This window comes from Mus pahari, chromosome 10, assembly GCF_900095145.1.
Source record: "Mus pahari chromosome 10, PAHARI_EIJ_v1.1, whole genome shotgun sequence".
In the NCBI taxonomy this organism is placed as follows: Eukaryota; Metazoa; Chordata; class Mammalia; order Rodentia; family Muridae; genus Mus; species Mus pahari.
In genome coordinates this window covers 54,835,113-54,861,566 of record NC_034599.1, presented here as the reverse complement: position 1 = coordinate 54,861,566, position 26,454 = coordinate 54,835,113, and the positions used below count along the sequence as shown (strand labels likewise).

The 26,454-nt window shown below is 46.1% G+C and overlaps 2 protein-coding genes across 6 annotated transcripts in view; one reads left to right on the top strand and one right to left on the bottom strand.

Annotated features, from left to right (window-relative positions):
• Nr2e3 (nuclear receptor subfamily 2 group E member 3) overlaps nt 1–10,420 on the top strand; it is an 18,264-nt gene extending 7,844 nt beyond the window's left edge. Inside the window, exons 1-8 of one of the 2 annotated variants that reach the window (XM_021207578.1) lie at nt 3,042–3,320; nt 3,796–3,922; nt 4,076–4,179; nt 4,280–4,501; nt 4,585–4,742; nt 5,540–5,780; nt 6,012–6,117; nt 9,666–10,420. In XM_021207578.1, the coding sequence (XP_021063237.1) occupies nt 3,224–3,320; nt 3,796–3,922; nt 4,076–4,179; nt 4,280–4,501; nt 4,585–4,742; nt 5,540–5,780; nt 6,012–6,117; nt 9,666–9,798 (1,188 nt within the window). In that variant the 5' untranslated portion in view covers nt 3,042–3,223 and the 3' untranslated portion in view covers nt 9,799–10,420. Of the gene's footprint in view, nt 1–3,041; nt 3,321–3,795; nt 3,923–4,075; nt 4,502–4,584; nt 4,743–5,539; nt 5,781–6,011; nt 6,118–9,665 lie in introns of those variants that run through there. The other variant, XM_021207579.1, reaches the window with a different exon arrangement.
• Nucleotides 10,421–21,835: 11,415 nt separating this feature from the next.
• Nucleotides 21,836–26,454, bottom strand: part of Myo9a (myosin IXA) — a 186,638-nt gene continuing 182,019 nt past the window's right edge. For all 4 annotated transcript variants that reach the window (XM_029543622.1, XM_021207762.2, XM_029543623.1 and 1 more), the window contains one exon: nt 21,836–26,205. In XM_029543622.1, the coding sequence (XP_029399482.1) occupies nt 25,745–26,205 (461 nt within the window). In that variant the 3' untranslated portion in view covers nt 21,836–25,744. The remainder of the gene's footprint in view (nt 26,206–26,454) is intronic.

Sequence of the window (26,454 nt, the reverse complement as noted above, 5' to 3'; positions counted from 1 at the left end):
AAAGGAAGAAAGGAAGAAAGAAAGAAAGAAAGAAAGAAAGAAAGAAAGAAAGAAAGAAAGAAGGAAAGGAAAGAAGAGGAGGGGTGTGATACAGGTGGGAGGGGTTTAGGAGGTATATACTGATCAGAGAGAACCTTATGCATATATGAAATTGTCAAAAAAACAAAAGTTTTTAAAAGAAGGGACAACGCTCAGGGTTACCCTCAGCTGCATGAGTTTGAGTCTAGCCTCAGGTACATGCTACCCTGCCAAGTAGCTGACCCTGGGAGGAGATCTGTTCCAGGGACCTCATGCTGTCGACAGGACTAGATCTTTTAATGCAGCTTCTAGAATGCAAGCCGGTCACCAACTTTGCAGGCATCGTCCCAGGATGCAGGAGCCACCTCCTCTGTCAGACAGACTCCTGGCAGGGCAGGCCTCAGGCCTAGGCCCTAGACAGACCCTGACTAGTGGCTTTTCCCAAGCCCAGGCCCTAAGGAGGTCAGGAGCCCTGCTTACACGGTTCACACCCCCCACCCCCACCCCCACCCCCACCCCAGGCCTCTGGGGAGTCAGAGGAAGCTGCTGACCTGTCCCCTAGAGGAATAATTGCATTAGTGAGGTGGCCTCTGGTGGCTTTGTCAGCAGTTCCAAGGCTTTGAGTTGAGTAATCCTTTGGCGTCTGCCCCAGCAGCTGGCGGTCACAGGTTGGGGGAGCCTCCCCCCCCCCCAAAACCCCCACCAGGATTGTATCTCTCCCTTGGTCAGTTTCTCCCAGCACCTGCCTAGAACACACACCTGCTGGGATCAAGTCTCTGGGCTCCCTGAGGCCCAGCTGGGGGCTACCCTAGGACCTTTCTCCCTTCCTCAGTCCTTCCTCTATACTGTCAGCCCCAAATGAGGCCCAAGTCCACCTGGGAAAGAAGTGAACAACTCTCTTTGGGCCTGGCCTCGCCCTGCCTCCTCCCTCTACCCTACAAACCCTTTACAGTATATCTCCCACCCTCATCCCATAGCCCCAGAACACATCCACCTGCTTTAGAGATGAAGAGACAGAAGTGCACAGAACTCAGCAAATAAAGAGCCAGGCTAGGTGCTGGCCAGCAACTGTCCTTTAGGCCCTAGGTCCTGTCTCCATCTGGCCCCTCCTCTTGACAGAGGGTCACCCAGGTGTCTCCCTGGAGATGATGGGATTTACATCCAGCTCCATCCCTGCTTGCCTCTTTACTGCTCCATAGCTGTGCAGCTTGAGGCAACTTACCTCCTCACTCTGGGCCTCTGGGACTCAGCCTCCCAGCTGTAAGGCCCATAGTGGCAGCTTCTGTGTCGGGCCACTGTGAGGTGTATGACAGTGGCGGTTTGTGTGAGAACTCTCTGAACTCTTTCCCAGAGCACTTCACTGCTGAGACTCTACCTCCGACTCCTCCTCCTCCCTTACCCACACCCATAGGTCCTACATTGCCCTCTGCACTGGTTCAGCTCAACCCTGGGCTCAGCCTGGCCTCTTCTGCCCTTGTACATGACTGCACACCCCCAAGTGCTTGGACCCCACTCACATGTCTATGCAGGTCAGTTGGGGATGAGTGGGATATTGGGGCATAGATCTTAGGTGAGGACAGAGACTGGTAAGAAGTCGTCATGAAGCTGTCACAGAATCATTAATGTCTTCAAGATTGATTGCCTGCAGAGAGGGTAGAAGGCTTGCTAGGGTGACGGGTGTGGGAAGCAGATGACATGTCTAGAGTACAAACCTTGCTCTGAAGCCCTGACTTGGCTGCTAAGTGGAGCTTCAGGCCTGGTCCATGAAAGATCCTGAGGGACTGGGGACAAACAGGACATATGAGAGGCTCCTGTCCTCAGCAGATCACCCTGCAAAGCCCCTGAGCTGACTTTCCAAATCCCCAATAGTGCTTCCCTGTCATAGTGAGGGTTAACCCCACTTAGGAGGCCATGCCCCACCCTTCTGTCCTCTTAACTCCATGATCCCTCTAGATGCCCCCAGGTCCTAACGCAGGACAAACTCATCCTATCCCACTGTGAGGCAATGGCAGCTGGGGATGGGCATCCCTTCCCGCACACCAACACGGGATGGGCATCCCTTCCCAAACACCAACAAGCTATTTCCCATCCATTCCAGCCTAGGGAGAGGATGGCAAGGGGCAGACAGCAGGGACAGGAAAGGATGCTCCCTGGTGTCGCTTCGTCTTCTTTGTTAGTACCAGGCACCCAAATACACCATGGGAATCATTTAACGTCGTGTTCCCAACTACAACCTAAGACAGGCATTGTATCACACCAAGAGGAGGAAACTGAGGTTCAGAGAGGCTAAGTCACTTGCTCAGGGAAGCATGGCCCACGCCAGAGCAGAAGCATACATGAAGGCGAATCTGTCCTTACCCTAGCCTCTCTTCCTCTGGGAGTCAGGTACCAGGAGGCACAGACACCTACTTCACGAGCTGTGTCCTACCTTGTTGCCCCATGGGAAAATGTCCACCAGCATCTCCTCTTCACCCAGCCTGCCCAGCACCTTCTGCTGGACCTGATTGCAGAGACATATAGAGATTTGAGTCTTCCTTGGGGCAAGGCCCCAAACCACGCCCCCAAACAGTCCTTTATTAAGAGACTAGGTCGAGAACCACCAGGATAGAGGGTGGGCTTTCCAGGTCCCAACATGAACAAGCAACCCGATGCAGAAACCTACATAGACACAGTGATACATACACAGTCACACATGCCTCGAATACATGGCGAATGCCACAAAAACATTTGAAGTCCCTGGGTAGGTGGGATGGATAACACTCCCCCTGCCCCCATAAGATTTGTCATTGAATAACAGACAGCTGAGAGCATGTGGTCTCAGCCAAGCTCCCATACAGTGTCTGTAAGGACAACAAAGGATGGACTGACCCCCAGGCATGTTAGGCAGCCTAGGAGTCAGGACTGACTGGCTCCCAGGGGCACCTGGGTAATGCTGCAGGTGTGGCCAGTTGATCCCCTTCGGAGACAGTAAAGATTAAGAGGATCATACACTGCGTCCAGCCCAGCGCAGTGCTGGCAGAAGTCTGGACCCAGAGCCAGGGTGGTGAGAACGCTTCAGAAGGAGGAAACATTCCTAACTTACAAGGGAAGGGAAGTAGAGGAGAGCCAGGCACAGACAGACAGACAGACAGAGGTAAAGATGGATGCATCGGTTGGGCCCAGCAACTTCTAGCAGGCAGGCTACCCTTAGGACCATCCATATCCGATGAGCTCTACAGCGGCTGCCTCCGCTATGCCAGTGGCTGTGGCGGCCTCCAAGAAGGAGTCACCAGGTAGATGGGGCCTCGGAGAGGATCCAACAGGTACGATTTTTCTGGAGGTGTGGTCTGGACCTTTGAGGAAGAGAGTACAAACAGTAGGTTCAGGGAGCCACGAGCGAGCTTGAGCCACGAGACCCCAGCCCCAGGGCTGTGAGCAAGCATGAGAGTCTGCTGGCAACCCCAGAATCCTAGAAACTCAGAGGCCAGCAGAGCAAGACCCAACTACTGGCTGCTGAGGCAGGAAATGGGTGCTCTTGAGACACAGAGAGATCTCGTGAGTGGCTGCAGCCGCCCACAGGGGAGGAATGGGGCCAGGAAGGTGGAGGCCATGGAGGGAGGAGAGAGGGGGAGGGGTGGGAGCAGAGGTTAGGATGCCACAGTGAGGAAGCTGCTGTTTCCAGTGGGAGTCACATGGGCGGATCTAGTTTGGGGAACACGGGACCTATGGACCGGGAAAAGGGGTGACTAGGGGAGGGAGTGGGCAGCCATCTCAGTTCAGCCCTGCCTTCTCGCTCAGGTGTGGGCCCCTCGCTCCAGTGCCGAGTGTGTGGGGACAGCAGCAGCGGGAAACATTATGGCATCTATGCCTGCAATGGCTGCAGTGGCTTCTTCAAGAGGAGTGTGAGACGGAGGCTCATCTACAGGTGCCACAGCTCTGCCAGCCTGCCCCAGTGTGCCTAGCATGGGTGGAGGGCATTCAGGGAAAGCAGAAGACTAGACCAGGGCAAACATACCCCAAGTCAAGGCCTAGAGTCAGGGAATGACACTGGGCCCCCAGGAGTTCGTGTCCTCTGCAGGTGCCAAGTTGGGGCAGGAATGTGCCCAGTGGATAAGGCCCATCGCAACCAGTGCCAGGCATGCCGGCTGAAGAAGTGCTTACAGGCAGGCATGAACCAAGATGGTGAGTGGTGGGCACGGTGAGGTGGGAAAGGCAGGAAAGAAAATGGCATCACTGCCAAGGGGCGGGTACGTGTGTGTCCTGAGTCCCCCTGCTTTCCAAGCTGTGCAGAATGAGCGCCAACCTCGGAGCATGGCTCAGGTCCACCTGGATGCCATGGAAACGGGCAGTGATCCCCGATCAGAACCGGTGGTGGCCTCCCCTGCCCTGGCAGGGCCCAGTCCCCGGGGCCCCACGTCTGTGTCTGCATCCAGAGCCATGGGCCACCACTTTATGGCCAGCCTCATCACCGCTGAAACTTGTGCTAAGCTGGAGCCAGAGGACGGTAAGTGGGAGGGCAGTGGGCGTGAATCCTCGCACCCAGCTTCCACAGAGCAGCCACTGAGCTCCAAACCTCCTCCTCTGCAGCCGAAGAGAATATTGATGTCACCAGCAATGATCCTGAGTTCCCCGCATCCCCCTGCAGTCTGGATGGCATCCATGAGACATCAGCTCGCCTGCTCTTCATGGCTGTCAAATGGGCCAAAAACCTGCCTGTGTTTTCCAACCTGCCTTTTCGCGACCAGGTACACAGCACAACCTGGAGCTGGGCCAGGCACAGTCAGCAGTCAGTTTGGGGAAACATGGACCCCTGGACTGGCGAGGGATGAGACACAGTTTACCTCAGGGTACTTATGTCTCTGAGCTAGGGGATGATTAGGGCAGTGACAGTGGAAGTACGTTAACTCTCTGAGGGAAGGATGCTAGCCGGAGATGCCTGGAGCCGGGAATGGGATGCAGAGTGGAACCCGTGGCTCTCTGGGTTCATTGCCTTTTCTTCTGTGCAAACTGTCTGGCCTGTAGCCATTCTGTGTGAGATAGGAATCTGCATACCCTGAACAAGGAAGTGGCTGACTGTGAGTTCTTTAGAATAGAGGCTCGCTATGAATTCAAACCTGAGTGTCCCCCAGCCTTTCTATATCTGAAAAAATGCTCTGGGCTTCTAATAGGCTGGCAGAGATCTCACAGTGGTCGAGGAGAGAGTGACATGGCTGGCCAGAGGTGCTGAGCCCTCAGCCTGGCTATGTGTTTGGAGGGAACGGCTTGGAAGAGTCAGCCGGTCTCTTGAACTCTCTCAATGTGACACTCTGGGCTCATCTTGAGGCTGCCCAGCATCCCTAGACTTGTCCTGAATGGCCCAGCCACAAGGCTATCCTGGATAGAATCCATGGAGCATCTGAAAACCTGGGTAGCTGAGCCAGAGCCTTTGTAGGAAAAGGCTCTAGGCACCTCGAGGGGCTCTTCTGCTCCTGGCCAAGGTGACAGGCTGGGAGCGCCAGGAGCTATGCATCTGTGCTGACACTTAAGCCCTCTCTGATCACAGGTGATCTTGCTGGAAGAGGCATGGAATGAGCTTTTCCTTCTTGGAGCCATTCAGTGGTCTCTGCCCCTGGACAGCTGCCCACTGCTGGCACCACCCGAGGCGTCTGGCAGCTCTCAGGGCAGGCTGGCCTTGGCCAGTGCAGAGACACGCTTCCTGCAGGAAACCATCTCCCGGTTCCGAGCTCTCACAGTGGATCCCACAGAGTTTGCCTGCCTGAAGGCCCTGGTCCTCTTCAAACCCGGTATTGAGCCATGGCCCAATCCTTCCAAAGACATGGTTGGGAATAAAATGGGGTAGGGGAGACAGATTTCTGGTCACTTCTGTCTGCTGGGCACCAACATCAACCCACCTGGGTGTAGAGGGGGTGGGGAAGCAGAGAAAAGAGGTGTGTTGGGCCTGACAAAATACTTTTGGGGGTGTGGGGTTGAGGCTGGCTTCTGGAAGGGAGCTCACTGGCGCTCCTTCTCCCCAGAAACACGAGGCCTGAAGGATCCTGAGCACGTGGAGGCTTTGCAGGACCAGTCCCAGGTGATGCTAAGCCAGCATAGCAAGGCTCACCACCCTAGCCAGCCTGTGAGGTGACAGCAATGACCCACCTGCCCACCTGCCCTCCCCACTTACCTTTCTTCCTACTTGCCTCTCCCATACCATCTCTGGGCTTCCCTGCTTAGACAGGATAAAGGGCTCCGTCAGCCACAGCTATCCAACATCTCCTGTCGCCCAGGCTCAGTGCCAGGCCTAGGAGGGCACCAAGAGACAAAGCTTACCGGGATGTTCGTCATGGTAGCTACATCAAAGACAAGAACCATCCTCGTCGGGAGAGTGGCTTTTGTCTGAAAGGGTAGCAAATGAGCAGGGAGGTGGTGGCACATGCCTTTCATCCTAGCACTCAGGAGGTAGAAGCAAGCAGATACCTGAGTCTGAGGCCAGCCAGAGCAAGTTCAAGGACAGCCTGGGCTACACAAAGAAACCCTCTCTCCTAAAACAAATAAACAAAAACTTACTTTTAAAAGATAGGACCTCAGTATATAGTCTAGACTGGTCTCAAAGTCAGTGCTGGGATTAAAGGTGTGCCCTACCAGCCTTTCATAGGGACCATGCGTGTCCATAACAGGATAGGATCTAAACAGAAGAGAAAAATCTTATCTATGAAGGTAAAGAGAGCCCAGCAAAATGTGTTCTTAGACAGGAGTCAGATATGGAAGGTTCAAAAGATTCTTGGTGATAGGAAGGTGGGAGATGAGCCGGAGAGTTACCTTGCAACCAGTCGGACCCAGACTAGAGCTCAGAATGCCTAGTCAGATGAGAGAGGTGAGGGGACACCTGAGGGTCTGTGAGAGACAGCTTTCATGCACAGGACTGGACCCCATGCAGACTGGTGGGCAGTGTGCACAAAGGGCAGAGCAGTGACTTCCCTGTCCGGGAGATTCCGTGCCTTGGTGAGTGGCCGTAGGGAGCAGGGAAACAGACTGCAATATACAACTCTGAGAACTGGAAAGGGACAGATTTGGCCTTCGGCTAAAGGGAAAACACACACACACACACACACACACACACACACACAGAGGCAAAGAGATGAATTTAGAAGCAGAGAGTGTTCAAAACTTAAAAGGAAAGTTGAGTTTAGAAGGAACTTGCCAAGCTCTGGGGAAGTATGGAAGGCTCGCTGTGGAGATGTATGGGAAAGCCAGGCATGAAGGAACATAGCTATGGCCAGCCAGTGCAGGCTGTATGGAACAGGTAGACACAGGTGGAGGGTCCCAATGTAATCTAGCACCAGGTCTTACCCTGAAGCACCAGGTAGTATATACCACCAAACCAGGCCTCTGGACTATTCTAGACCACACTGTCTGCCATCTTCCTGAAGAACTCTGGTGACATGATCATCTTTAGTCACCTTGCAGGTAGGCAAGCTCTGCACCATGTGGTACAGGGCCAGAGGGAGAACAGTGAAGGCTTGGCATAGCTTCACACGTGTGGTCATCACTGACATTCAGAAACCAAGGGTCTTCCTGGGTCAAGTTCCCTCTGGGACCAGCCCTCAGAGGCACCCTGGCCTGTTGACTGTGTATTATTGCAAAGGTACTGGGGAAGACTTCCTATGGAGGGGCAGGAGAAAACTTGAGCCACCCAGAGTCTGCCAAGCAAGCATGAAGACCTGAGTTTGGCTCCCCAGCACCCACATAAGAGCCAGGCATGGTGGCAGGGATCTGTCACGCCAGTACTGATCTGGGTGGAGACAGGTGGCTGCACGGAGCTCACTGGCAGCTTAGCTGAATTGGTGAGTTCAAGGTTCAGTTGAGAGACCTCGTCTCAGTAAACAGGGAGGAAGGGCCAGGAGTAAGAGTATTTGCTGTGCAAACATTGAGGACAGGGGTTCAAATCCCCAGCACCCATGAGAGACAGCTGAAAATGATGGGGCTAGCAGGTTAAATAAATAAAAAAACAGTGCTGGGCAGCAGAGCCAGGCAGATCCTGGGAGCTAGCACTCTGTCCTGCTAGCCTAGCTGAAATAACAAGGCTCAGGTTCAGAGAGAAACCTTGTCTCAAGGGTATAAAGCAGAGATGTACAGGGTGTCTAGTATCTTCCTCTGGCCTCTGTGTGTATATGCACCAGCACACATGTGTATCCATATATGTGAGTGCACACACACACACACACACACACACAAATAAAGTGGATAGTGATTGAAGAATAGAATTCGACCTCTGGCTCTCCACACAGACTCTCCAGGTCACTTCTGCAGCTTATTATGTCAGGCAAGACTGGGTGTCAGGGCAAGATACTTCAGCCCAGCCTACAGAGAGATGCTGAAGCCCAGTCCCACTAATTATACCAGCCTTGTATGGTGTGTATGGTTTACTCCAATACACTGATTTGAGACTAAGTTCCATGTAGTCCAAGCTAAGTCCTGAATTTACTACGACAGTGGGGATAAGCTGAGTTTCCAGCCTCCACTTCCAGAGCAAAAGAGGTATATGCAGCCACATGGGGTTCATGTGCTACTGGGGACAGAGCCCAGAGTCTGGTGCCGGCTGAGCAAGAACTCTTCCAAATGAGCTATATCCTCAGTCTTTTTATTTTAAGACAGGAGAGGGGAAGGTGGAGCGGGACAGGGGTGGGGCGTGGCTGACTGCTCAAATGCTGCTCATAAAAGAAACGAAGGTTTTAGCTGGGCAAAGCCACTCACTAGCTCAGAGAGTGAATGGCTGGCTTCTCATAGTTCTCTAGGTGCAGTCAAGCCAGCAGCTGCCTTGAGGAGCTCAGCCTTCATGCTGTGTGGGGGCGTGGGGGGAGTGGGGGATGCCTTAGGCCTTCTTCCCAGGGTCATATGGTTCTGATTTTTTTTTTTTCTTTTTTGTACTGGGGACACCTGCTTTAGCACATGGTTCTTATTTGAATCTAGTATGGGTTCTTTTTCTCTGGATATATCTCAGCTAACTAAAATCTCCCTTGACTTCGAATATTTTCAGTAGTAGTTCCTGTCATCAAAGGTGTTTCACAGACAGGAACTCATCTATGTCCATGTGACTTAGTTATTGAATTCATGATCAATGAGCATTCAAATAGGATTGCTACCAACGTCTCACAGACTGGGAGAGAGCTGTACAAGTATGGAGACTGGAGCTCAGATCCCTGGGACGGGCACAAAAGCTGGCAGGCCTGGCAGGCCTGCCATTGCAGCACCTGGGAGACTGACATGGGAGTCCTCGGGGCAAGTTAGCTAGAACTAGCCAGAATTGGTGAGCTTCCGGTCAGTAAGGGATCCTGCTTCAGTAAATAGAGAATGATCCAGAAAGACACTTGACCTCAACTTCCACCCAAATACATAAGCACCTGTACACACTTAGGGCACACAGACAGACAGACAGACACACACACACACACACATATTATATGCATATGCAAAGAAACCTCTCACTTTTTTAATCTTGATGCATAGTGAACAATATTGAGTTCATCATGCTTCTAACCAATGGGAAGGTGGGAGTGAATCCTCTAAAGCAGGGGTCTTCCCTGTGTTGAAATGCCCCTGGCTGGCCCTGGACACCTCTCTCCCCTCCCCTCCCCTCCCCCACTGCCTTGCTTGGAGGCTGGCCTGACAGAGTCCTTTCTCCTGTTCAGGTTTGGGAAATTGCTCCTCCTGCTCCCATCTTTGAGGTTTCTCACAGCCGAGCGAATCGAGCTTCTCTTCTTCAGAAAGACCATAGGGAACACTCCGATGGAGAAGCTTCTGTGTGACATGTTCAAAAACTAGTGGGAGTGCCAAGTGTTCACAGGCACTGGGGCGAGCAGCACATCTTAGAAGCTAAATAGTTCCCTGCCTTTCTCAGCCAGTAATTCCACATGCAGGTATTGATACCTAGCAGAAATTTCTCCCAAAATATATTATTGGCAGATTCATTGCCATCCTAATCTTAATACCCCTAAGTCTGCTTGGACAGTAGAATGCATGGATGTATTGTTATATTCATAGGAGAAACAACTGTGGCAAAAAATGAAATAAAAAATAAAAATGAACAGTGGGTCCACGAGACATGGAGACATTTCATAAGCTGGAAGTTGAACAAAAGCCAGTCATGTTTATCCTGTGTTCAAGACCAGAAGCAGGGAGGGGAAGGGAGGAAGGTGGGAATGAAAAGAAAAGGAAATGAGAAAAGAAAAAAAAAAACCAGAATAGACTGATAAAGAGAAAGCTAGAAGTCAACTCTGGGTGGGTAGGGGGACAGAAGAGGGGAAATAGCCTCCTGCACTGCGAGTGCCCTTTATTTGGATCCGGATGATAAGTTGATAGTCATTAAAACTCATTGAGCACTTAAAATCCATGCACTTTGCTGTATTTTATTTGACCTTAGTTAAAATAAAACCAGAAAACTGTGTCCCAGGCTCTCTGTTGAGACATGAACACAAGGTCTTTTGAGTTTTATCTGGGTTCATTCCAAGTCAGAGTCCAGGTGCCTCGAATCTGGGCAGTTTCCCACAGGATCTTCCTTCTTCCTGTAAAGCACCCTCTTGGAGCAAGACAGTTGCAGGTGTGTGTGTGTGTGTGTGTGTGTGTGTGTGTGTGTGTGTGTGTGTGTGTGTAAAGAACTCTTCATTCTCATCCTTAATCCCCCATGGAAACACCTGGCTCAACAAACCCTCTTTTACACAGAGAAACCCAGGCAAGTCTGTGAGACCTGGAAAATCATTATAAAGGTTAACATACCGACTGGCTGTGGTCCATCAATGAACACTTGCTTTTGACGAGTACTGAGCCCTGGTTTAGGTTCCCAGCAGCACCCAGACACAAAGGGCTTGCATCTGTCAGGCAGTGTGTACAGCAGCAGTGAGCTGGACTGTGTTGTCTAATCTCCACGTAACTCCACAGAGGGTCAGTTGTCACACTTTCTGACTGCACTAAGGCTTTGTGGACTCCTGCTGCAGTGTTGAATGGGTACTGCTAAACTATGATGAGGCTTCCTCCTCTCTCCTCACCGAGATCAGCCAGATCATTCTGTCGCATTTCCTGTCTTCAGAGAAGAAACGTCTGGTTCTGGAAGAAAAACACTTTGAGAAAACCACAAAAAGTCTAGGGGTTCCCTGGTTTTTGACTTTCATTTGAATACCCATAGCTGCAAAGACAGACTCTCCACAGAGGAAATGTTGAAAGGTGGGCCGGGCTAAGAGATGAAAGAATTTGACAAATACTGCTTGGTGAAAGATCTTCACACCAGAGCAGGTCAAATACTTGAGATTCCGTCTTCTCAAAGTGTCAGCCTGTGACCAGCAGGATGGCTCAGTAGGAGAAATGACAGTAGTCACCAAGGCTGGTCTCAGTTTGAGCTTTGGGACCTATGTGGTGGTAGGAGAAAACCGACTTCTACCGGTTGTCCTCTGACATCCACGTGTACATACTATGACATGTGTGTACCCATTCACATAATTAAATTAAATTAAATTAAATGCATCAGCCTGGCCTGTTCTTGGGTTGTCTCCTGACCACATTGCTTTGCACACCCTAATTTCACATCAGGAGTTACGGCCTGAACGGGGATGCCTGATGAGAAACATGGTTGAAACAGGCCACATCTGCTCAGCTCATTTAGCTTTCAGTTTGACTTTTGATAACAGTAAGAGTGTAAAGGCTGACATTCTCTGGCAAAGAGCTCTGGGGTTTTCCGGGAGGATGTCTTGAAGAACTAAAGGAGGTATCTAAGCGGAGTCATCTCCCTCTGCCTGGTTTCAAAGCCAGATGCCCCTCCGAGGGCTTTCCCTTGTTGCAGAAACACCAGGAAAAAAAAAAAAAAAGATGTGTTTTGGTTTGGATCTTAAATGTCACACGGAGGTGTGAGAAGCGTGGGCACCACCCAGGGCACTGTGGGGAGCGGGTGCAACCTTTAAGAGGCGGTCCTATTTGGAAGGGAGGTGGGCGGCATCTGGGGCTCTGGCTCCTCCTCCAGCACTTTGTCCTCAGAACACCTGACCCGCTGCCTCTTCCTCTGCCAAGTGAAAGCAACAGAGACAAGATGGTCAACCCTGGATGAAACTGTGAGCTAAAACCTTTCTTTTTCTTTAACTCTTTTTTTTTTTTTAAAGCGTTATTTTAAAGTGTGTGTGTCTGTGTGTCGCTTGTTGGTGTAGTGTCTGTGTGTTGCTCGTTGGTGTAGGTGCCTATAGAGCTCAGAGGTTCTAGAGCTGGAATTACAGGCAGTTGTGAGCAGCCCAAAATGGGTGCTAGGAACTGAACTCAGTATTTTATCACACTAGTACACGGTTGATGAGCATATGCTGATGGTAATGGCTTTCTTTGGGGTCCTTTCTCAGAGACTTGTTTGGTTTGGCTTGGTTTGCTTTCTGTCCTCAGTGCCAAAATTGTGCTCAGCTGTGAAGCACCACAAAGGTGCCTTTGGCTTACCCAGGCCTTTTCTTTTCTTGGGAAATTTCATTTTCAGGAAGGGATGAGAAAGACTTCAAGATGACCAGAAAGATGAAAACTAGTAACTAAAGCCAGAGAGTGAAAGACAGGCCGGCCACTGCTGCCCTGCCTGGTGGGTGTCCTTGGACTTTGTCACAAGACTGTGAGCTCAGTATGGGCTGGGGACCTTTGTTGTGCCTGCTCTGCTCCAAGCAGGGTGTTGGGTGTGAGTGGTCTGAGGTGGCTTAAGTAGTAGCCACCTGGAGCCTGAAGCCACACACTCTCTGTCACAGATGTCCCTGGCTCAAAGAGACCGTACTGCCAGCCAACCTAGGGAAAAAATAATTAAAAGAAAAACAAGCCCCATGTGATCTGCCTGTAAGTTCATCTCACACCTTTCTGTTCTCAGGGCTTTGGAATCAGAAAGGGCATTTGTGGACTCTGTCATCTCTGGGCAAGTCTCAAAACTATCATTTCTCGGTTTTATTTGGCCAACTACAGACGATGTAAGAAACACCACTCACTCTTCTTACTCTTGAAGCAGTAAAAGGCTGTCTCAGAGTCTTAAAGATCAAAGGTAAATTCACTTTTTTTTTTTTTTTTTTTTTTTTTTTTTTGTTTTTTTTTTTTTTTTAATTTCACCTTAGACCTGGNTTTTTTTTTTTTTTTTTAATTTCACCTTAGACCTGGCTTGTTCGCAGTCAGGCTTCTTATTCAGGATGTAAGCACCTCACCAAAGAACCCAGATCAGGAAATTCTTCTCCTGGGAAGCGGACACCTATTGACTGATTATCTTAACCCTGGCTGCTAGTGAGAACTGGAGACAGCAGACCCAGTTGAAGGGGGCAGAGGACAAGTCCTAGAGCCACTGTCCATAACTCAGAGAGTGGAATCAGTCTGAGTTAGCAGAGGACACCTGGGGAAGATAATAAATGTCCTGATAGGACAACTGACGCTCAGGAAGGGCAAATGACTGTCCCTGATGTCACACAGTAGGGCAGCAGAAATGATAACACAGGGCTGAATTCTTCCCATTGCTATGTGTTACTCTGCCATTCAGGGAAAATAAAATTGATCTCGCTGAAGTGTGGTCTCCTGCCTCCTGAGATGGCTGTTTAAAGTGGGAATCGCTAACTTTGCATTAAATATGCGCGGTGTAGCAGCCCTTAGTCACTTGGGGAAAAGGAACCACCACTGAGGAATTGCCTCCCTCAGAGCCGGAGTAGGCCTGTGCAGGCACTTTCTTGATTGCTAATTGCTGTAGGTGGGCCAGTGCATTGTGGGTAGTGCAGTGCCTGGGCTGAATAAGGAACTGAACAAGCTAGGAAGAGATGTCCTCCTCCGTGGTGTCTGCCTTGCATTCCTGCCTCAGCTTTCCTGGGGGCTAGTCTGCAAACGGAGTGGAAACAAACCCTTCCTTCCTGGTGTTGCTTTGGTTACAGCAAGGGAGACCACACTGGAACAATTGTCTTCACTGCCCACCTCTGTCTACCCTTGCCTTCTTTCTGCCTTTTTGTGGTCCGCAGTAATTGTCCATGTACTTCCAGGGTGACCTGTACTTCACAACTGCCTGCAACTCCAGCTCCAGGGAATCCCACACCCTCTCTGACTTCAATGATATTGAGCATTTTTCATGTATTTATTTTCCATTTGCATTTCGCTTTGAGAGGTGTCTGTTTAGATCGTTTGCTGATTTTAAAACTGGGTTAGATGGCCTTTAAAAACACATTTTTTCAAAACTATTTTCTAGCTTTTAGTCCTCTGTCAGACTGAGGCAGATCTTGGCTGGCAGATCTTAGCTCCCATTCCGTATGGGTTTGTTTTTGTGGCTGTTGAGGGTTTCTGTTTGTTGGCGTTTTCGGGTGTTGGCCACCAACATGGAAGTCTTGTAGCTGTACCACCAGCACGGAGCTGCATCCGCAGCCTGGAGGCAGCCATGGCTCTGTTCCTTGTCAGGTGGAGCCTTTGAAGTTTATTGCATTCAGTCAGGTTTAGCCTTAATTTCCTGTGCTTTGGAGTCCTATCCAGGAACATGGTTGCCTGCGCCAATGTGTTGAAACACTCCCTCCATGTTTTCTCCCAGTAGTTTTAAATTTTCAGATTTCAAATTTAGGCTTTAGATACATTTTGATTTTCTGCTGTTCAGAGGGAAGAACCTGGGTCGAGGTTCTGTCTTTGGCTTGAGGATGTCCAGTGTCCCCAGTGCCATTTTTTTGTTTGTTTTTGTTTTTGTTTTTAACCAGTTGACTGATCTTGTTGTCCAGGCCTGTCTGGGACAGGATTCTGTCCTGTTGGTCCAAGTGTTTGTATGTCCATGCCATGCTGTTTTATTGACTGTGGCTCTGTAAAATGTCTTGAAATTAGGTATTATGAGGCCTCCAACGTCTTGCTGGTTTTTACTCAAGATTGCTTTGGCTATTTGGAATTGTCTCTGTTTCCATATGAATTTTGGGATCTGTTCATCACGACTCTCTCATGGGAATGACATTGACTCTGTAGGTCATTTTGTATTTAACTTTAACTGTGTTTGTATTTAATTGAATAATGTTAATGTAAATCCCTCATTCTAAGGGAGTCTTTTTTAAATGTTTTCTTCCATTTCTTTCATCAGCTTTGCAGTTCTCATTATAGAAATCTTCACTTCCTTAGCTTTGTTTATATGGCTATTGTGAATAAGAGTGATTTCATGATTTCTTTGTCAGCAAATTTATTATTGAAATATGAAAAAGCATTGATTTGGGCTGGTGAGATGGCTCAGCGGGTAAGAGCACCCGACTGCTCTTCCAAAGGTGCAGAGTTCAAATCCCAGCAACCATATGGTGGCTCACAACCATCCTTAACGAGATCTGACTCCCTCTTCTGGGGCGTTTGAGGACAGCTACAGTGTACTTACATATAATAAATAATTAAATCTTTAAAAAAAAAAAAGAATAAGCATTGATTTGATATATTGGGTTTTTAAAATATATACCCCGATAGTTTACTATATATCTTCATTTCTAATCATCTTTTGGGGGACTTTGTGGTTTTCAATGTATAAAAACATTCATCTGCCAACGGACCTTTTACGTTTTTCCCATTTGCATACCTTTTTTCTTTCTTTTTCTTGCCTAATAGCTATGGCCAAAATGTCTAGTATTGTGCTGAATAAGATCTGTGAAAGCGGACAGACGGCCTTGTCTTGTTTCTTAGAGACAGCACTCCATTTCTCCCAACTCAGTATGATGGTGGCTGTGAATTTATTCTACAAAGCCATCGTCATGTTGAGGGCTGATCCTCTGTACCTTATGTGTTTAGTGCCTCCCTCCAACCCCCAAGTCAGGGGTTCTCTGTGTAGCCCTGGCTGTCCTCCTAGAACTTACTTACTTTGTAGATCAGGCTGGCCTTGAACTCAGAGATCCTGCTTCTGCATCCTGAGTGCTGGGATTAAAGGCATTCACCACCACTGACCAGTAAGATCTGTTTTTTGTTGTTGTTGTTGTTGTTGTTGTTTTTAAATCATAAATTTAAAATTTTGTCAAGTACTTTTTCTGCATCAACTTGATTTTTCACTCTGTACTCTGTTTGCATGCCTTATTCATTTGAATATATGGAATCATTTTGCATCCCTGGAATGAAATCAACTTGATAATGTGTAGGATCTTTGTTTGAGACAGGGCTTCATTATGGAGCCCAGATTGGTCTGGACCTCACTATGTAGCCAAGGCCGATCTCAAACACTGGTTGATCTTCCTGCTTCAGTCTACAGGGCTGGGCTCTCAGGGTGTGCCGCCCTGCTTGCCTTTTTGTTGCCCTGTTGAATATCATTCTCTCTCCTTTTGTTGAGGGCTTTTGCATCTGTATCCACCAGGAACCTGCTGATCTGATGGAGCCAGTTTGAAAGGATTTCCTTTCTTCCAAAGCTGTGGAATAACAGCCTGAGAGAACTCTAAAAGCTTGATGAAATTTCGCAGTGAAGCCATTTGTTTCTGTAATTTTCTTTCTTGGAAAAAGGTTTTAATGTTGATTCAAGCTTATCAGCTACAGGTATGTTCTGATTCAGAACCTCTTGGATCAGTTTTGATAGGTCACATGTGTCCAAATATTTGTTCATTTCTTATAGATCTTCCAGTTCTACAGCATATCAACTCTTCAAAGCAATCCTTGACAATCCTTTGTAGGTCCGTGGTATTACTTGAAATATCTTTCTCATCTTTATTTTTCTCTCTTGATTAGCTAAGCTAAAAGTTTGTCAGTTCTGTTTATCCTTTCAACACAATCACTCCTTGACTTATTCATCTTTGATACTGTCCTTTTAGTCTATATTTTATTTCCACTTGAATTTTTTTTCCTTCTGAGACAGGTTTTCTCTGTGTAGCCCTGGCTGTCTTGGAACTCAATTTGTACATCCATTTGGCCTTGAACTCACACAGATCTGCCTGCCTCTGCCTCCTGAGTGCTGGAATTAAAGGTGTGCACTACTACGCTCAGCTCCACTCTGATCTTTATCATCTCTGTCCTATTCATTTTGGGTTTGTCTTGCTTCAGTAAGTCTTTGCAAAGGTTGTTCAAAAACCTTCCCCCTGTTCTTTTTGAAGGTGTGGATTCACCATTAGACACTTTCCACTTCCATATCTGTATGTGCAGCCACACCACAGGCTCTGGCATGCTGAATTTACATTTCCATCTATGTGTTTCCAGAAATTTAAACTTTTTTCTAACTTCCTCAGTGACATATTGTTGTTTGGTCTCCATGAACTTGCAGATTTTCTGAAGTATCTTTCATTGAATGGTAGTGCCATTCTACTGCGATCAAAATCACAAACATCACACAAAAAAAAAGTTTGTGATTTGTTAGAATTTGTTCTATGGCCTCTAACATTTGGAATATCCAAAAGAAGATTTTATACACTGAGAATGTACATTCTGCAGCCTATATATGGAATAGTCTACATGTCTGCGAGGTCCATCTCATGTAAAGAATCATTTGACTCAGATGTTGCTTGTGTTTTCTCATCTAGATGACCTGTCTGTTGATTAAAGTGGAGTACTGAACTTCCTCTCTGCCTCTCCACTGTTTATTTTCTAAACTTAGGGGGCTCCAGAATTATGTGCATGTATTTACAATCATATATTTTCAAATTTTTATTTTATGTTACATTTTTATTTGTGTGTGTGCCACAGTGAGTGTGTGGAGGTCAGAGGACAGCCTGTAGGAGATTATGCTCTCCGTCACCATGTAGATCATGCCTAGATCCTGGGGATCGAACTCAGGACGTCAGGCTTGACTGCAAATGACTACCTGCCAAGCCCTCTGATGACTGTGTCTCTCTGTGTGTGATATATGTGTGTACATTGTATGTATGTGTATGTGCTGATGGTGTGTACTTGTACACATCTGATGACCAGAGGAGGGCATCAGGTGTCTTCTGCATTGTTCTTTAAATCTCTTGAACCTACAGTTTGTGTTTTTTGGCTAGGCTGTGTTTTTTAGCAAGTCCCAGTCATTTTTCTTTCTCTACTTTGATGAACTGATCCTTTAGTCAATATTTAGAAACTTTGTCTCTTTTGACATCTTTTTCCTTTAGTCTAGTTTCTCAGATAAAGGTAAAACAAGTACTGTCTACTTTAGGATCCCATTTGCTTGAAATATTTTCCAGCCTTTCATTTCCAGTGACTTTACTGATGAACTAAGTTTCTTTTTTTTTTTTTTTTTATTAGATATTTTCTTCATTTACATTTCAAATGCTATCCCCAAAGCCCCCTATACCCTCCCCCCTCCCTCTTCCCCAACCCACCCACTCCTGCTTCCTGGCCCAGGCGTTCCCCTGTACTGGGGCATATGATGTTTGCAATACCAAGGGCCTCTCCTCCCATTGATGGCCGACTAAGCCATCCTCTGCTACAGCCACCAAACCCATACACTGTTGCATATTCCAGAAAGATTTGCTGACAGGACCCTGACATAGCTCTCTCTTGTGAGTCTATGCCAATGCCTGGCAAATACAGTAGTGGATGCTCATAGTCATCTATTGGATGGAATACAGGACCCCTAATGAAAGAGCTAGAGAAAGTACCCAAGGAGCTAAAGGGGTTTGCAACCCTGTAGGAGAAACAACGATATGAACTAACCAGTACCCCCCCCCCCGAGCTGTGTCTCTAGTTGCGTATGTAGCAGAGGATGAACTGTTTCTTTTACACGGCATATTTTTTATTTTGTTTTTGAGATAGGACCTTGCATGGTCTGGTATCCACTATGTAGCCCTGGCTAGCCTTAAAGTCATGGAGATCCAGATGAGTGCTGGGATTAAAGGTGTGTGCCATAACATCTGGCTTAAAAAAAAAAATCATCTGATCAGACTATAGCTTTTGAATAATTTAGTCCATTTATATTCAAGGTTATTATGGAAATGTAGGAACTTAATGCTTGTCTTGATTTTTCTTGTTATTCAGAGCATTACTTTGCCTCATCTTAGTCATCTTTGCAGTTTTCTTGCTGTATTTGATAGTCTGATTCTGGTTTTGTGTGTCTATTCTTCCAGTGGAACTCACACTTTCACATGCTGTTGTGGGGCAGTTCCCTCCCTTTCATTTCTAGATGCAGTACCTCCTTAAGTCATGCAGTCATGAATTTCCCCAGCTTCTCATCTCAGAAGATCTTCTGAAGGATAGCCTTGCTGGGTATAATAATCTTGATTGGCAGTAATTTTTTTTTTTTTTTTCAGAACATTGAGAGTAGCATTCCATTTCCTGGTTATCCTATAGGGTTTCTTCTGGAAAATTTACTGTAAGTGTAGTGAGGTTTCACTTAGATGTCTTGTGCATTTTTTTCTTGTAGTCTTTAAAATTCTTATATTTTGAGTTTTATATTATGGTAAAGGTCTTTTCTGGTCCTGTCTGTAAGCCTCTTGCATATGGATGCCCATGTCTTATCCATGATTAGGAAAGCTGTCCACTATTATTTCCCTTGAGAGTGTTTCCATACTGTAAATCTCTGCTTCTTTGCCTTTGGGTAATTCATGGATGTTTGGTGATTTAATAGTATGCCACCGAATTGTGTGTTCTCTTCCTTTCTTCCCCCCCGCCCCAAATGAGTTCTTTAAGAAGACTTATCTTCAAGCATACCATTTTTTCTTCCACCCAATCTAGTCTATTGTTGAAGCTCTCAACCAGAATTTCTAGTTGATATATTATGGATCCCTGACTTCTAAGTTGTTTTTTGTTTTGTTTTTTTTTTTAATTTTTTCTGCCAAGTTTCTCATTCATATCCTACCTTGTCATATGCGATTATTTAAACGTTTGTGTTCTTTTCAATTTTACTGAGCTTTAAAACAATAATTCTATCTGTTCCTGTTTCTTTGGTATTTACTAGAGCTATGATCCTCACTTATTGACTTGCATGTCTGTATATATATGTATATGTGCACATGTCAGTGTGCTTGTGGAGCTCAGAGGACAACTTGTAGGAGTCAGTTTTCTTTCCACCGTATGGGTCCTAAAAGAGTTAGTTCATTAGCCTTGGCTGCAAATAAGTGCCTTTACCCACCAAGCATCTAGGCAGCCCTTTCTTTGGTAAACCAGGCAGTCTACCTGATTTGAACACTGAGGAAAGTCACTACAGTTGCTAGAACAATTGCAACCACACTACTACAGAATTTATCACTCTTGAGTCAGGAAACCTGGCTCTAGGCAACATGCACCAACTGTAGAAGATGCCACTCTAGGCAAAACAAGCCATGGTGAGCTTTAGATTAGCCAGCTTACCTTGCAGCTATTCTCACTCAGGAACAGAGGAGGTGCCTGGAGTTTCAGTTACCAGGAGCTGAGGGCTCTGATTCTCTCAGAAAGCTCAGAGCTGAGATGGGAAGACACGACTCAGCAAAACATGATGAGTGCAGCGAAGCTTGTGATTGGTAGAGCCAGAATCACATGCATAGCAGTAACTGGTAAAATTATAATCTGTGCATAAGCATGCCACAACCATCCTCTTGCTGTATAAAGCAGGCTATTTTCCATTCCTTGAGCTAACCTGGCTCCTTCTACCTTGTGGACTATTTATTAGGTATTACATCATTAGGCCCTAATAAAAGTATCTTGTGAATGGTCTTTTGCCTACATGTGGCATGAAAAACAGACAAATCCCTGGGTAGTACAGTGAGGAGGCAGGTGACGAGTTCCAGAGTTCTGAAGGCTCTAATACCCTCAGAAAACCCAGAACTATGGTATCAAGAGTTGGCTAAGAATTCTAGAGAGCAAGAAGCAAACTATAAAGTAAGGTAGAGGTACTGCAGGTGGAAAAGCTGCGACTATGGATGAGGAAGCTTAATATGGGAGCTGAATCTACAAGGACTGCACATCCCACTCCCTAGGCGACTCTGGAGAGAGCTGAGAATGGTTCAAGAGCCAAGGGTTCCAACACCACTTGAGAGTTAGAATTCCAGCCACTAGATGTTGTTTCTCATAAGTCCAGGGCCGTAAGCTTCTGCCTTGAGCAACCAAAGCTTTGAAGGTTGAGAACCGTAAGCTCCTAGTTATTCTCAAGACTAAAGAGAGCTAAGCATCTGTATTTAGAAGCCTAGCTTGTGAACCTCTAGAACTCAGTCCTATCACCACTAAAGAAAGGGTCTGCCTGCCTAGCCATGTTCAGATAGAGCAATATGCCCCCACCCCTATCCTGGAAAGCAGTCACTTGTGACACTGTAGGCAACACCCTCCACTCCCATCCCCATTGTACCATGTACTCAGCAGTGCATTTGACTCAGAGGTACTTCTTGGGCAATGTTGGGATTACAAGGTAGCCAGCTGATGAGCCAACACAATACACCTGTGGGTTCTCAGAGACAGGAACGTGTAAGGTTTTCTGACCCCTGGAGCCATCCTGATTAAAACAGAAGTCCTCTTCTTAGGTAGCTCCTAGTTACAGTGCTGAGGGCTCACAGGAAGATGATGTAAGAATTGTTTTCAAAGCAAGGCTACTGTGCAGACTTTAGGTTAGCTATCTAAGCTGGTGTGGGTGGTGAACCATTCCAACTGCTGGGATTGCCAGCATCCACACTGGTTGTGTGAGCTGAGACTTTTTCCCGTGTCTCTATAGAGGGGCAGCTTTCCTTCCCTGTTGTGAGGCAGGGTCTCCAGGTGTCAGAATATTTGGTTTTTACTGTAACTTTGTCCCAGGCCTCTGAATCTCACAAGATTCTGAAGTCCTTCTTTCAACTATCCCTCACCGGAAAATTCAACTATACATTGTTGTTTGGGTTTTTTCTTCACAGGAAGTGACTGCTAGGTGCCTCTAGTTTTCCCCTTGACCTTGGCTTGCTCTTCTTTGAGTTCTAACAGCTGTCATTTCTGCACTCATCAGTTGGGAATTGGATCCTTTCCTTTAACTTTATTAGTATAAGAAATAAGTGGTGTTCCTTTGGGTTATGAGTCTGATTGGAAGCCAGAAAACAAACCACACATATTGCACTTCCGGAAGCCTTGTTCTTTAATGAGCCATGGAGTGATTTGTTCAGCAGGCTGCTTTTGTGTAGCTATACAGTGCATACTTTTGAGTGACACAAACTGCACTTTATACAAATGTCTTGTCCCCTTCCAAAAAAAAAAAAAAAAAAAAAAAAAGGAAATTACAAAGTGCTGCTGATTTCATCAGGAATGTAATCAGTTCTATGAATAAGTCATTCTTATAGAATTCTTAAACAGTAAAGTGGCATATTTCACAGGTTGTGTCCTTGTATAATACACAGTATTTTAAAATTTTACACTCACCACTTATAAATTACTTTGAATCCATTAAAATAATATAATACTAATCTGTAGTCCACACCTTTCCCATAGTAAATACAAATACTTGGTTCAAGAGGTGCATGACCTAAGAGGGCTGATAAATAGGCATTAAGAGTGGACAGGTGACAAGGTGACAGACCCATTGCTAGGGCTTTTTTGAAGTTTAAACCAGGAGATCAGTAAGATCTAATACACTGGAGATTACCCACTTAATACCAAAAGTGTGAGAATGTTCCAGAGAAATGTGGTCTCCTAGGGATGCAAAGTCAGGTCTTCTACAAATACCTAAAAATTTTTACTACTAAGGCCAGCATGGTGTTGGGGCACAGTGCTAGGAAGTTGTCACAAGTGTGTGGGTGCATATAACACACCATCCAACACAGAAGAATGCAGGGCCCACATCTATTTCCCCACCAAGAATTTTTAAAGTGAGAAAGTCATCTGGACAACTTCTTTCTCCGGTTACAACTCTCAGCATCACATACCTGAGAATCCTTCCTTTGCTCGAGCTTATTACAGTTGAAAATACAGCTCACAGGGCACAAAGGTGGAACGATACAGCCTCGCTGTATCACCTCATATGAGCACATTTCCGTGACACTGTCTTTGATCGAGACACAGAATAGTCTTTATACCCTATGCAAGGTGAGAGTGATAGGTTTCCAAAGCCTGAGAGCTGGCCCTAGGGACCTGTGCCCTGAACTCACATCCTTTTGTCTCTCCTAGCAATACTCATATCTCTGTTTGTGTGTATGACCCAGAATGGTCATATAATCAAAATAGCAGGAAGTACAAATATGTGCAAACTAAGCGTGTCACCTCCCTGAATCCTGCCTGCATTTGCTGTAATTTGCTTCAATCTGTGATGCAAAATGTATTATTTGCTTCTGCTACATTTTCTATGACACACAACTAAAGACACATATTAATGGGTAGGGAAAAGATGTAGGAGTTATTATGGACTAGAAGTATGTGATGTAACTAGGATGCTCTGCAGTTTGAAGCACAGGTTCCACATGTGAGACACTCTGCTGCTGCCAGAGTTTCTTTTGGTACATTTTAAGACTGAAGAAAAGCAGCTAGACAGACATAATAATAGTGAACCCTATGTGGATCTGTATCGTGAGTGAGGATTCAGAGGCTCTGATAAGAACTGATGGAGCCGGACATCTGATGCTACTGAGCTATGGCTTCGTCTCTATCAGATCAATAGTGCCTGCTAACCCAAGACCCACAGCACTCTTTTCCTTAAAGGGACTACACTTTGCCGAGACATTCTTACAATTGTGTGCATTTCCCCCACCCATCCTGGTGGCTTGTTAAATGATTAAAAAAAATCCACAAATCTAGCAACTGAAAAAAAAGTTTTTATTTAACTTTATTCAAATTCAGGTTTTAGGTCCCTGAGAAAAATTATAAAGTCTTTAATATTGATTACCTAGTTCCTACAAAGTGACCTATGTAGGTAGTTTTTTTTTTTTCTCAGCCCCAAATTTACTTTATAGAAATAATAAAAACAAAAAACTGAGCTGTAAAACTTTAAGTGGGAGAATGTGTGTCAAGTGCTGGGTTCCAGGACATTCCTCTGAAACAAAGGAAATTGTTCTGAGCCAAGTGGAGAGCAACAGTTAGCAACAGTTACCACCCAGTAGCAGCTACTTTCCCCAAATACTAAAATAGACTGTATAGCCAGAAAGGCTCAAAGCAGCACCCCACCGTATCACAGCCATGCTGGCTTCCTGTAGAACAGTTTCCAAAACTCTTGTTAATGCTGGAGGGATGTACAAGTTAACATTTACTGAATGGCCATCATCATCGGGGAGATTTTCAAAGCTTCCTTCATGTGTCTCAACGCTGAACCCATACCAAGGAGAGGGAAGACTCCAGCCACCAGGAGCTGCTGTGCAAAATAATGCTACAAGTCTCATCTCTAGAGTCAGCCAATGACCACTATAGCAGTGGCATGAGGTTCAGTGTTGTGTAGGAGGAGAGACCTTGCCTTACCAAAAGACTTCTATTCCTGTAACTTCAAACCAAAAGAGGAGGAGGAAGAAGAGGAGGAAGAAGAGAAGGAAGAGAAGGAAAAGAAGGAGAAAACCAAAATTCAGGTTATAGATGGTAAAGGCTCTTCTTGTAACAGTGCATGTGGTAGTTAGACAAAATGTATTTAGTGACTTTAAAAATAAACATTTCATATACTTAAGAAATGGTATCATGTTTCACTTCACATAACATTATAAATAGCAAAAAACAGAGTTCTACTCCCACAACTGCTAGTCCATGATGCTTCCGACATTATAACTTATGGAAACTACCAGTGATGAAAAAGATGCCCTTACTTATCCCTCACCCCGGGGGCGAATGGCTCTCACCACCTGTCTAATGGCCTCTTATCTGTAGGAAGAAACTCCATGGGAATAAGGGGGAAGCACAAGGTTAAAAAGAACTAGGCATACTATACATGTGTATTTACAGTAAACTTCAGGAACAAGAATATTAACAAAAATAGCTTCAAGTAGTCCTTGATTTTTTTTCATCTAATACTGATGGTCTGAGAAAAAGAAGACAAAAATTAAATAGATCATATTAAAACTTTCTAAACTTCTTTTGGCGGCTTTTTCTATAACACTCATGCAAAGTTGTATGTGAGTACTCATAGAGAAGTGATGAAATGGTCACATCTATGGTGGTACTCCACCAGCAGATGAGTAGGCTCGGATACAGTCTTCAGTTTAAGTCTATACAAAAAGAAAAGCCTGGATCAATCAGGATGATGGGTTCACATTTAGGAATTACCTAAATGTGCCTGTGACATATTACAAACAAACAAAAACCTAGAGGAATCTGATCTATAATCAGGGCATACCAATACAGTATGGCTACCAGAACTTTATCCCATGAAATATATTTGGCAGGAATTAACCAAGAGTTAAACCAGCACTGATTATAATACCAAATATCAACAAGAGACAAAGCACGGTCTCTTCACAATATGACTAGATAGCTGAGACATTCTGGGCTTAATGGAAATCAGTTTATGTTTCCAAAAGATAACATTGAATATTTTGTAATTAAATTTAAAATAGAGGGCTTAAGTGTTTTGCTTATAAATCCTTGGGGAGATTTTTATATTCTATCACAGTTCCTAACTATTCCAATACAAACTGAAAAGCTTTTGCTTGCATGGTTAACAGGTTTGTATGTTTTCTTTAAATGCTAGAAAGGAGAGCATTCCTCAAGATCACGAGAGCTCCCCAGTCCAACAACTCTGTGGGAAGGGAAAGGAGGTGGGCAAGAAGCAACTACTATTGGCCAAATCCCCCAGGTCCCAGGAGGCTTGGTTTAGTGGAATCTCAAATCAAATACAGCAGCCAAGGCACAGCTGGCCCATCCCTAGCAAACTTCAAAGCGGCCACTTCTGCCAGAAGCCCAGTGATCCAGCGTACAATCTGTCTGCTGAAACGAGGCAGGACCATTAGGACTGACTGTTACAAGGTGACCAGAAGAGGCTCCAAAGATGAAATCTGGGGACACATCTGTCCATTTAGACCATAAACTCATTATTTCCAAACAGTGGTAGTTGCTGTGTGGAGCTGCGGTCTGAGTCCACAGTTTTCTTTCGGCCAGATGTGACTGTCCCCTCTGGGGTCTCTTTGGTTTTCTGAGGTGAGTTTTTCACATTCTTTAGTTTTTGTTTGCCCTTTTCAGGGTTGAAGGTTCCTCTGCTGATGAACTGAGGCCTGTCTTCTAGGGATTTGGCTTGGCCTAGCAGTCCTTCTGTTCCCTGGGCCTCACAAGCTGAGGCAGCTCGGTAAAATGGAGACTTGGAATAAATCTGAAATCGCTTTCTAGTGCCATGAGATGATGTAGTGTTTGACAGACATGAAGAGACAGAGGAGCTGACAGAGTCTAGGGAGTCTGGCTGCTTTCTTAGCTGCTTCCGCAACTTGCTTGAAGGCTCAGACTTGCCAGCTGTTTTCAGGGAGCTAAGGGCTAAACTTCTCTCTAAAAACAGAAAATAAAGTTGTACATGATAGTGTCCACCTATGCAACATCATGTAATGAAGCTACTGTTCACATGTGAAACTGAATGGGTAAAAAGTTCTGAGGATTTAGTCAATCTCTTTCGTGCAGAATCATTATTTTAAAAGCTGTCTTGGAGCTGGCCTCAAACTTATAGCAATCTGTCTCCTGAATCTGGGATTAAAAGTATGCACCACCAGACTAAACCTGAGAAAGATTGTTTTGTTTTTT